General features: G+C 36.1%; 1 protein-coding gene across 3 annotated transcripts in view; it reads right to left on the bottom strand.

Annotated features, from left to right (window-relative positions):
• EMCN (endomucin) overlaps nt 1-12,614 on the bottom strand; it is a 101,578-nt gene that overhangs the window by 41,250 nt on the left and 47,714 nt on the right. For all 3 annotated transcript variants that reach the window (XM_053217103.1, XM_053217102.1, XM_015076752.3), the window contains exon 4: nt 5,703-5,813. In XM_053217103.1, the coding sequence (XP_053073078.1) occupies nt 5,703-5,813 (111 nt within the window). The remainder of the gene's footprint in view (nt 1-5,702; nt 5,814-12,614) is intronic.

The following is a 12,614-nucleotide window of genomic DNA, read 5'->3' as shown; positions in this document are numbered from 1 at the left end:
TCTAAAATGTCTATTTGGTTATTGTACAATTATCTCTGGTTTTGGTGCAGACATAAACTCCATACTAAGCTGGAATAAATTATAGAAGAAAGATACATATTTGATAAACTAGTTACTATTTGTAAATGTTATTACTCTTCCTTAATAACCTACTGATGACTTATAAATGTTATTCATTTCTACTTGACAGAGCCAGATTTTAAGTCTGTAATATTGTATATGCTGTGGTAGCAGAAAATCTGGCTTGGCAAAACCCTTGTAGGTATTTGGACCAAGTCCTTGCCTTCGTTGAGTTAAGTATTGGCATATTGTCCATCTCGATCTGCCTTCTACGTATAATCTTATCCACATTCTTTCCTCAGCCAAGTGAGAATTCACCAGCAAGAGAAAGAGTAATAGTTTTCCCTTCCTTGCCAATCTCTTGCAGTGTGTACCGTGCTTGCTTTTAAATCTGGTTACAGATACCTATGTGATTAAATGACCAGCAAGAAAAGCACCTATTTTGCTGTCTCCTCTCCATCTTCCTCTTCCTTTACTCTTCTCTCCTCAGAAACCAACTGAATGTGCACCCAGTACCTGGGAATAGGACCTTATTGGAACAGGTCTTTGCAGTTGTAATTAAGTTAAGGAACTTCATAACTTCAGGCATCTGTATAAGAGAATGCACAGGGGTGACTGGGTGGCTCAGTCGACTAAGGGTCCGACTTCGGCTCAGGTCACAATCTCGCGGTTCATGAGTTCGAGTCCACGTCAGGCTCTGTGCTGAGAGCTCAGAGCCTGGACCCTGCTTCAGATTCTGTGTCTCCTTCTCTCTCTGTTCCTTTTCCTGCTTACACTCTGTCTTGCTCTCTCTCCCAAAAATAAATAATAAAAACATTAAACACTCAGAAAATAAAAAAGAAGAAAATGCACAGACAGAAAGAGGAGACACAGAGGGAAGAGAAGGCATGTGAATACACAGAGAAAAAGACCATGTGAAGACAGAGGCAGAGATTAAAGGGGTGCATCTACAAGCCAAGGAATGCAAAGGCCTTCTGGCGGCCATCCCTAGAAGCTAAGAGGCATGCCAGGCACAGAAGCCTTTTAATAGACTTATAGTGAATAAACTAACTTATTAATTAATTCAACAGGCTCTCATTTATTTAACTGTAAATTCAGAACACTAAATTAGTGATACTTTCTATCTTAAAAATTCTGGAATTCCAGGAACATGTCTTCTCCAAGTTGAATAAAAGAGTAGCACAGGAGAAATACACAGAACTTTAAGAGAATGGGAAATGATTAGAGATAAATGGTTTGAGGACTTGCTTCTTTTTGATCTACATCCTTTCTAGGGAGTAAAGCAATAAATTTCACTAATTCTTCTTTACTTGAAATCAAATCTACACTTCAGATGAGGTACCCACAGTGCTTTTACCTGATAGTTACTATCCAAGGATCCATTACCCTATGTTTAAGAGGAAGATAAAGCTTCAGCTGTTCAACCTTCTCTTACCAGTAGATTGTTTGGTTCTCCTCCTGTCTCTGGCTCTTGGGTTTGCTAATTTTGAATATTTATGTGCGTGATGGGTAGAGATGGAAAGGCAACATTGCTCTGCTAACTGGGAATCTGGGCTAGCTCCTGGTTTCATCAGGCGCAAATGGAAATGCGTGCAAACTCATTATAGCAAATGGATTCTGTACTAAGCAGGAAGCACCTTGAGAAACAAGAGAGGCCTGAGGAGAAATGACTACCCCAAAAATGAGTTTTATAAAAAAAAATCTAAAGGATTTAGTATGGAACTGGTTAATCAAATGGCAAATGCAAAGAGTAGCAGTAAATACCTTTATTTAATTATCTTGCTTTCCAGGGTGCCTTATTTTTCAAGAAATAGCTTTGTGGGTGTATTTTTTTTAAACTACTTGGAAGAAAGCCACTTCAAACTGTGTTTAGAAGCTAAATAAATACAATAGTCCCCAGAACAGAGATGCATAGGCATTTTACTGCATAAATCAAAGTAAAATTAGGAGTCTTAATGGACTCATGGGGCTGACCACACTTCTGTATAAGTGCTAATTTTAATAAACCATGGTCCCTGAATGACATTTTCCTAATCAGTGACTGAATATTAGTGCAGAATTCAGATTATTTGAGCTTAGTCTTCAATTGCTATACATTTTGCAGATGCATATTTACTTTTATTCTTGTTTATATTCAGGACAATCATATTATGAAATGGATGGGGTTTTGGTCTGCTAAAGGTACCTTACAGACATATATTGCCTGCAAAATAGATTCTATTTAACAGAAGCCAAAACACAAGGAAATGTTCTACATATGAAGGACCAATGGCCCCTCTCTTCAAATTCCTCTATGTGGAAATTGTCTCATTAAATAAAACCATTAGTTCACAGTTATGGTATGAAATTAGGCTCCTTCTATATAACCTTCTTTATGTTATGCTAAAGAAAATTCAATATAATGGGAAAATGGATGTTCCCGATGTGTTTCTATTTTTTTTTTAATGTTTATTTTTGAGAGAGACAGAGTGTGAGCAGGGGAGGGGCAGAGAGAGAGAGAGGGAGACACAAAATCCGAAGCAGGCTCCAGGCTCTGAGCTGTCAGCACAGAGTCCAACGCAGGGCTTGAACCCACGAACGGTGAGATCATGACCTGAGCCGAAGTCGGATGCTTAACCCACTGAGCCACCCAGGCGCCCCTGTTCCTGATGTACTGGGCCTTGCACATCCCACTTGCCATCTCCTTCTACCATAGAGATCTCCCAAGAAGAGACTTGGAGACTGTAAGTCATCTATAGCTGTTTCTTATTAAGGACTACGGATATGCCAAGAATGCCTTTATTGTTTATAATGGATGGTATGTGATAAGGCTGTTATGGCAGATTACTAGCTTTTCCAGTCAGGATATTTTGAATAAAAATACAAATTACTTCACACCATGGAGGCCAGGATTTGGGAAGTGCTTGTAGTGACGATATATGTGGTTGGAGCTAGAAAGTTGTCTAAGCTCAAGGGAGCTCTAGGTCTTGCCACTCTCTCTGTCTCTCACGAACAACTTAATCTTGCTCATGGGGTCTGTTCATCTCCCACATCCCTTCTCTCCATTCTTCCCTATCAATTTTTATTATTCATACAATCTGTTTGCTTATGCCATAGGTATGCACAGGAGTCGTCATGGTTGTCTCAGACTCACTCTGTTGAAACCTTTCTGCTTCAGTTTTCACAGCTAATCACTTTTTCATTTGTTTGAGTTTTCTAGTTAAGGGTACACAGAAAGTAAATTTGATTAGACTAGCTCAACATTTTCTTTCCTTTTGTTTTGTTTTTATTTTATTTTATTTTATTTTTTAATGTTTATTTTGAGAGACAGAGAGAGAGAGAGAGAAAGCAGGAGAGGGGCAGAGAGAGAGGGAGAGAGAGAGAATCCCAAGCAGACTTCTCACTGTCTAAGCAGAGCCTTGATGTAAAGCTTGAACTCATGAACCATGAGATCATGACCTGAGCAGATATCAAGAGTCAGGCACTTAACCAACTGAGCTACTCAGGTGCCCCTCCTTTTATTTTTAGATAAAGTTTTATAAAGAAATTCACAACCAAATTCACTCATTTTAAGTGTACAAGTCAATAATTTTCAGTAAATTTATAGAGTTGTACAACCAAGACTGTAATCCAGATTTAGTATATTTTCAACATAAAAAAACTCCCTTGGGACTTTCTGCAGTCAATCCCCAGTTCCACCTCCAGCTTTAGGCAACTACTTATGTGGTTTCTGACCCTATAAGAATGTCTATTCTGGATGTTTCATATAAATAGAATTATACAATATGTGGTGTTTTTTAAAAGGCTTTTTTCACTGAGCCTAATGGTTTTGAGGTTCATGGTATTACCACCTGCATCAGTAATTTGTTCCTTTTTTGCTGAATAGTAGCCCATTGTATGGATATCCTGTTTTAGAATAATCCAAACCCATTTCAAATGGAAAAACCAATGGAATATTCCATCACACCAGTTAGTGGGCATTTGGATTGTTTCCAGTGTGACTATTATGAATATTGTTACTATTAATAATGTCTCAAAAACACCTGTCTTGATTACTATAGCTTTAGAGTAAGGTTCGAAGTTAGCTTATGTAAGTCCTCCAACTTTGCTCTTCCTTGACCAAATAGTTTTAGCTATTCTAGGTATTTTTCATTTCCAAATATTATTTAGGATCATCTTATCAATTTATAATGATTTGCTGTGATTCTGTGATTCTGATAGGAATTGAATTGAATAAATTAGTCAAATATTTATCAATGGGGGGGAATGCCAACTTAAAATATTGAGTCTTTCCATCCATGAATATGTAATATCTTTCCATTTACTTAGATATTTAATATCTCGCAGAACAATAGTTCATTGTGCAAATCTTACACTTCTACTATTAAATATATTCCTAAATATTTTATTCTTTCTGGTGCTTTTGTTAATGTCACTATTCCCTTAATTTTATTTTTGAATTGTCATTGTTAACATGCAGAAATATGGTTTATTTTTGTATCTCTTATATCTTGTGATAGGAAATACTCTATTAGCTTTAGTAGTTTCTGAGTTTTTTGGTTTTCTACATAAATTATGATATAGTATGCTATGAAAATCTGTTTTATTTCTTCCTTTCAAATCTGTATGAATGGATCTATCTATCTGTCTATTCTACCTACCTGTCATCACCTTATTGTCCTATCTAGGACCCTTGGTTATAATTTTGAAAAGAATGGACTCTTTGCTGTGTTCAAGATCTTAAGAGGAAACCATGAAATATTTCACTATTAAGGATGATGTTTTCATAGATACCCTTTTCAGTAGGGGGAAATTACACTTTATTTCTAGTTTACTGAATTTTCTAATTAAAAGTGGGTACTAAATTTCGTCAAATGCTTTTTCTGCATCTACTGACTCCACCAGTATAGTGCGTTGCTCTACTTGATTTTCATGTAATAAGCCAGTCATACATTCCTGGATGAAAATCACTTATTTATGTTTTCTATCCCTTTCTGTATGTTGCTAAAGTTGGTTTGTTAATATTTTATTAAGGATAGTTGCATCGATGTTCATGAAGGATATTGGTTTTCTTTACTTGATTTTGTTTTCTTTTCATTCTTTTCTAGCTTTGGTATGAGGATAAAGCTGGCCTCAAACAATTACTTCTGTAGTGTTCTTTCCTCCTCTTCCTGAAAGGATTTGGGAAGAATGGTATCATTTCTTTTGAACATAGAATTCAGAATTGAAGCCATCCTGCTTGAAGTTTTCTTCATGGGACCATTTAAAATTTCTAATGCAATATCTTTAATTGTTTTTATATCTTCTCAGACTACCTATTTATTGAGTCAATTTTAGCAATTTGTTTCTTTCTAAGAATTTTCCCATTTCATCAAAGTTTTCTAATTTGTTGCCAAGGTCACTTTTTGGGCTTTGTGTCAGGGGTATCATAGATTACTGTTTGGCCTTAAAGTGATCTTTCCTGGCACCCACCCATTTGTGGTTATGGAGGGATAAAGTATCACGGTACAAAGCCAAGTTGCCAAATGGTTGTCCAATTTGGTAGAGACCAGATAAGACAGGTGGGGGCATGGTTCTTCAGTAGCTGTGGGCTGGAAAATGTTCTGAATTTAATGCTATCCAACATACAAATTTAACATTTCAGCATGAATTTTTACACTTACTCTTGTGTTGGGAACTCTGTGATGTTGAAGCAGCGTTGGAAAGTGGAGGATTTGTCACTGTTGCATTTGCAGTGGTGAACTCATTCTTCTTGACATCCTTGGTTGTGTTTCCTAATGATGTAAAAGGATAAGCAGCCATCAGGGGTATAACCAATAAATAGTCGCATTAGCATTGATATTAAAATCCAGTTACAACTTGAACTTTAGTTACTGAAAGTCTTCTGATCAAGATTTAGAAATTCAACATTTTGGTGAGTACCTTTTGGTGATTAGTTAATTACATCAAGAAAATGGAGGAATCTTGGAAAATGGACTCTTCTCTATGTCTGCTATAGGTTATCTCATCTGAACAGAACAGTAATCCTATTAATTAAGTAATAATTATCATCACTCTTTAACATATGAGATTCAGAAAAGTTAACTTCCCCATTTTCATGTAACTTGTAACAGAAGAGAGGCAGGATCTGAATCCAAGCCTTTCTGATGCAAAAGTTAATCACTCAGCTACCCTAGAAAGGGGGTGGTAAGAAAGGGGTAGTAGTTGAAGATGGTAGTTCCCATGCTGTCTGGGAAAGAATTTTTAGGTGGGTGGAATAGACAGCAGGAAAGGGATAACAGGAAGTACATAGAATAAACTTTACATTTTTTTGGCAGAAGGGGAAGGAGAATTAACAACAAAGGAAAGGTAATCTGAACTTACAAAAATAACACTGGAATATGACTACTTGAAAAAATTTATATTTACACAAATATTATAAAAACAAAATGATGAATGCCCCTCAGTCTTTTCAAAGTCTAATGTGGAGAACACTGGGTTAGTGAAGAAACGACAGACATGATGATTAGTGCGTGCTTAGAGTTAACTAGATATGATGGTAGCTGGAGGTGGGAGAAATCAGTTTAATTTCTTTCACAACGTAGGCTGAATTGCTGTTTTCAATTGCCAGTCAGCTTCCATTCTATGGCAGCAAGCATCTATAGTGTAATGCAAATTTTTAATGCAGTGGAGAGATTCATGCTGGAGAAATTGATAGTTTGCAAGAAGCCCTCATAGACATTGGGCAAATATGTTTTCACACAAAAAGGCTTCAGGAATTGGTATGCCAGCAAAATATAAATATAAATTCAAATATAGGCCATAGCATTAACACTGCATATGGTAAAGAAAGATTTGAAATGGGCAAAACTTCAGAGGAATCTTAAAGTATTAAACTGACAGATAAATATTTGAGAGAGTAAAGAGATAGCTTGTAGCAGAAATTGATGTTTGTGATAGTATGGAAGTACAAAAGATCACCCTGAATACAGGAACTCCACACTCGAGAATGAAGAAGGAATATGTGGGGTGAAGATTTTGCTCCTCGCTGGAACTCCAAGAACATATTCTTGAAAAGCATTGGAACAGGATTTCCTCTTTAGAAATATTTGGTGAAGAATTCTTCTTCCGAGTTAAAAATAGAAAACCATGAAACAGCTATCCTGATGGCCTAAAGAATTCCCTAGCATAAGACAGACTCAAAAGTCTTGGACATGGTAAAGAGAATATATATTTAAGAAAGATATGGGAGGCTGGCCGATTAGCAAAATACAAAGAAAAAAGGAGAATAATGGAATATCTGGGGATACAATGCCAAAGAGATTGCTTTGAGAATTGCCTATTATTGATGTGGAATATACATCACAAATGAGGGTAGAATGAGAGCCCATACTTAACACAGGACAGGTTGTCAATTACACAGTGTCATGTAGGCCATGGAAGGAATCTTGAATGCTTTAAAGGTAACCAATGTTTTTAAACATACATGGTGGACCTAAAACAAATAGAAGGAAAGATGCAGAGACAAATGCTGCAAATGCCAGAGCCATAAATTTTGAAATTTTCCTAGTATACTGAGATGTTTCAAATTCTAGTCTCAAGAGAGAAGAAAATGGGTGACCTACATTTATTAAGATATGAGACTCTTAAAAACTGAGAACAAACTGAGGGTTGATGGGGGGTGGGAGGGAGGGGAGGGTGGGTGATGGGTATTGAGGAGGGCACCTTTTGGGATGAGCACTGGGTGTGGTATGGAAACCAATTTGACAATAAACTTCGTATACTGAAAAAAATAAATTAAAAAAATAAATCTTTAAAAGAAATAAAAAAAATTAAAAAAAAATTAAAAATTAAAAAAACAGATATGAGAATCACAGTCGTGTATTAACATCTTGTTCGGAAAATTTTCCCAATTGCACTTGGAGTTCTCACATAGTAGATTCTGGACTCCTGCCAGAAAGTGATTGCCATCTCAGAAAAATGAAACTAATCTTAAGGCTGTTCTTTTAACCCATATGGCTTGCTGTCCTCTAGTTTTTCTGTCTGGTCATTTCCCCCAGATAACACTATGTATCTTTGATCTACAGGTGCAAATTGTACTGTAAACCTAGGTAATATTATATGTATTCGGTTTGACAAACCTTATTTAGCTTGAGTAATACTAATTTTTTTAATTTTATTTTTTATTTTTTAAAATTTACATCCAAATTAGTTAGCATATAGTGCAACAATGATTTCAGGAGTAGATTCCTTAGTGCCCCTTACCCATTTACCCCATCCCCCCTCCCACAACCCCTCCATATTTGTTTGTTCTCCATATTTATGAGTCTCTTCTGTTTGTCCTCCTCCTTATTTTTATATTATTTTTGTTTCCCTTCCCTTATGTTCATCTGTTTTGTCTCTTAAAGTCCTCATATGAGTGAAGTCATATGATTTTGGTCTTTCTCTGACTGACTAATTTCACTTAGCATAATACCCTTCAGTTCCATCCACGTAGTTGCAAATGGCAAGATTTCATTCTTTTTGATTGCCAAGTAATACTCCATTGTGTGTATATATATATATATATATATATATATATATATATACACACCACATCTTCTTTATCCATTCATCCATCAATGGACATTTGGGCTCTTTCCATACTTTGGTTATTGTTGATAGTGCTGCTATAAACTTGGGGGTGCATGTGTCCCTTTGAAATAGCACACCTGTGTCCCATGGATAAATGCCTAGTAGTGCAATTGCTGGGTCATAGGGTAGTTCTATTCTTAGTTTTCTGAAGAACCTCCATACTGTTTTCCAGAGTGGCTGCACCAGTTTGCATTCCCTTTGAGTAATACTAATTTAAATTGTGATATCAAAATAGTATTGACTTTACTCTTAGGACTTGTTTTGAAATTCATGCCCTTTTAAGTCTTAAAACTTTGGTATAGGTAGGATGAATAAAAGACAAACTATAAGAATTTTACAACTGTATTTGACTTGGAATAAGAAGAGTCTGACACACTAGAAGCTTGAGAAAGTTGCATCAATACCACAGTGTAAGAGTAGGGAAGACACCTTCACTGCAACCATACCATTAAATGAAAACCATTGGCTAGAAATGAGCAGAATCAATGTGAAGGATCAGGGCTATTTTATAATTACCTTGAAATATTAATGTGAGATTCGTTTTGTATATTTTGTGAGATTAACTTTTGGGAAGAAGGCAACAAATACAAGTATTAATTATATTAGGAATTTAGGGTGTGTTTACAACAGACCGACTTGAAAGAGAGAGTTTATGGAGTTAAATTGTGCAAGGCATGGGATTAAGCAGCGTTATTCCTTTGGAATTATCTAATTTGAATTACAGTATTGTTTTTTCTAATGCACATAGCAAAAGCTTCTTGTGTGGTCACTTTGTCTTCAGAAATAGAATATAAGATAAGGGGCTTTTTGACAAAGTTAGCATTTATTAAAACATATGCTAAATATATTAGTACCGTGGTATGTTAATTTGGTTTTATGTTTAAGAAAAAACATTTGTAGTCAAATTAACTGGAGCTGCCTAGATTGTAAAAAAGCCAAATGGATGTCTTTTTGATAGGATTACTAAGATTAAAAGAAATGTTACTGTGCATTGCAAAACCCTAGGAGGGTAGTCTTTTCTAAAGCAATTGCCCAAGGATCTCCATTTCCAGGGATGTGCTATGGACTAGCACTCCATAGAAATTCTGTAACCATGGCAACATGGGTAGTCTTGGATAAACTTAATCAAAGTAATGTCTTGATTCATTTACGTGACTTCTAGGGGTAATATGAAAGAGCCATTCATGTAAAGACTGTGAAAGGCCTAAATATTTATACCAATAGTCCTATGGAGATGCATCAAAGCAGTGTCAAAGACTGAAGAAAAGGTTTCTTAAGAGTTTGCTCAGATCTTCTGATACTTTCCTTGGAATGAAAAGGAATACCTCAGAATGTAAATAAATTTAGATGTCATGAGAAAAAAAAACGTGAAGGGGTGTAGGCCAAACACCTGAGCAATTCAAAGAGAACTCAGGACTGTATCTCCTTCAGTGCTTCAGGATGGAACCAGGCTACAAGGGAATTCCAAAGATTCTGAAGAGAACAAAATGGTGATGGTAGAGGAATGTGTAGGCAAAGTAGGACTAGAGCTTTCAATGGGAGACAAGAGGAGGAGAGAATTTTATTTTTATGTGAATTTTGTGTTTCCTGTTCTGTGGGTAAGGGTATGTGTGAAGGGCCCCTTGAAAGTGCGCGTTTACCAGTACTTTCCCTCTTGCTAGACCAGCCGGGACCTGGGTACAACCCCAGGGAAAGTGGACCAGAGTGTACTACCGAGAGCTCTGTGACACTCAGGCCTTGGCTAAGAGAATGTTTAGACGTCTTCAGATCTATTCATTTTCTAACTCAGTTATCAAGTGAAGTTCATATGGGAATTTGGGGCTGATCCCAGGCCAGGTACAAAGTTTTACGTGTATTGACAGTGGCTCTTTGCTTACATACCCCAGAAATCACGTGGTTTGCAGTGGTTTCGTGACCTCGGAGGGATCCAGTCATTTGGGATTCTTTTTGAGCCCCTGCTCTTCCTTAGAGACTTCATTAATAAGTAGATATTGACTTTCCACTTAAAAAAAGTCTATTTTAATAGTGTTTCCTGGAGCCAGACCAAATATTGGTAGAGGCGTCTCCTTCATTTCTCAGATCTATTGATTTTACACATAAGTGAATAATTGGCAACAGCGTTTATGGGACTCTTAAAAGCTTTTGGGATATTTGAGCTGCCCTTTTGAAAACTATAGCCCACAACAATTACCAATGGGATGACTCCGTGTCAAATGGTGGGAGAAAAAGAGTTGCTTTGTTTGTTTTCTGGTTTTAGAATGCATATATATTTTTTTAATTTTACTGTGAATGGCATTTAAATAACATAATAATGCCTTGTTTCAGTAATTTTTTTGACCGTACTGCTGAAGCCCTAAGGGCTCAGTGCGGAAGCCTCACAGACTCCCATTAGCAGTAAGAGAGAAAAATGGGTAGAAATCCCTCCTGCCCACATATACCACCACCACATTGCTTCAAACAAGCAGTTCAACTACTATTCAGTATATTGGCATTTTGGGCTTCCTCATAAAATTTTACATGGAAATATCTCTGCCAATGAAAAAAAAGCCTTAATTAACAATTGTCTTACTTAATAATGAGGGTCGTAAAATGGTAATCTTGCCTATCCACACTAAAAGCAAGATGAGGAATTTCAGAGTAGGCAGGAATAACAAGATCCACTGTTATTGTGAAATTCAGGTGTTCATGAACCTACACTCTATGCAAGAACATGGCCTTTCACCTGGATGTATTTCCTTTTTTTTTTTTTTTAACACAATTCTAACAATTTTGCTGTGTGTGTTTATATAGGTGTGTGTGCATGTGTATATGTGTGTTTGCCACTTAAAGGAAATAAACATCCATAGCAGGCTGGCAATATCATCAAAAGGATAGTCTGAAAGCAGGGGAAGAACAAGAACATTTACCAAAACCTTAAGAGAAAAGTTAAAGTTATAGAATTTGGTGACTATGTGCAGAGAGAAAAAAACAAAACAAAACAAAACAAAACAAAAAACCACATAAACCTTACTAATACCTGAGGCACTTACTGTTTAAAAGCCAAGTATCATAGCTGAGATTAAAATAATAATACCAATTCATTAAGAAATAATTGATTATGAATTTTGAATTAAATGGAAAGAAAAACTTGAAACTAAAGTATCAGGTTTCAAATTGCAAATTGTTACTATAATTTTGTGCTTCTTTTGTTAAGTCATTTAATATCTCGGAAACCCAGGTTTTCCATCTTCAAATAATAAAAATTAAATAATAACTTAAAAATAAACTAAAAAATGATAATACATTTCTTAAAAACAAGAGCCAAATGCACTACCAACTATAAAAATGGTACTTTGAAAACAAATTGCAAAGCATTTTCAAGTTATGCTTCTTATCCTTTGCCTAATAGAGACAAGGATATCTATAATATACTTTAGGATAGTTTACATATGCTTCATTTTTAAAATTACATTAAATTAAATTTTAAAATTGAATGCTTAAGGGAAGTAATTTCTGATAGGTAGTATACACACTGAAGAGGGGGACACCTGCCTGGCTCAGTCGGTAGAGCATGCAACTCTTGGTTTCAGGGTCATGAATTCGAGCCCCACGTTGGGTGTAGAGATTACTAAAAAATTTATTTTTTTAAAGAAAAAAAAAAGAATTTGGGGAGCCCAAGTGGCTCAGTTGGTTAAGCGTCTGACTCTTGATTTTGACTCAGGTCATGATCTCAAGGTCATGAAATTGAGCCCTGGGCCAGGCTCCTTACTGGGTGTGGAGCCTGCTTAAGATTCTCTCTTTTTTATCCTCTGCCCCTCCACCACTCATGCATACTCTCTCTCCCTCTTTCTCTCTCTCTCTCCAAACAAAACAAAACAAAACAAAACAAAACAAAACAAAACCGAAGAGGAAAAATTTCTTTTAAATGTAATAGGAAGAAATTTATTAACATGTAGAAACTTAAGAATAAACTAAGTAACCAA

Source organism: Acinonyx jubatus, chromosome B1 (assembly GCF_027475565.1).
Source record: "Acinonyx jubatus isolate Ajub_Pintada_27869175 chromosome B1, VMU_Ajub_asm_v1.0, whole genome shotgun sequence".
Taxonomy (NCBI): Eukaryota; Metazoa; Chordata; class Mammalia; order Carnivora; family Felidae; genus Acinonyx; species Acinonyx jubatus.
The sequence above is the reverse complement of the archived record's forward strand: the minus strand, read 5'-3'. Positions and strand labels throughout refer to the sequence as shown.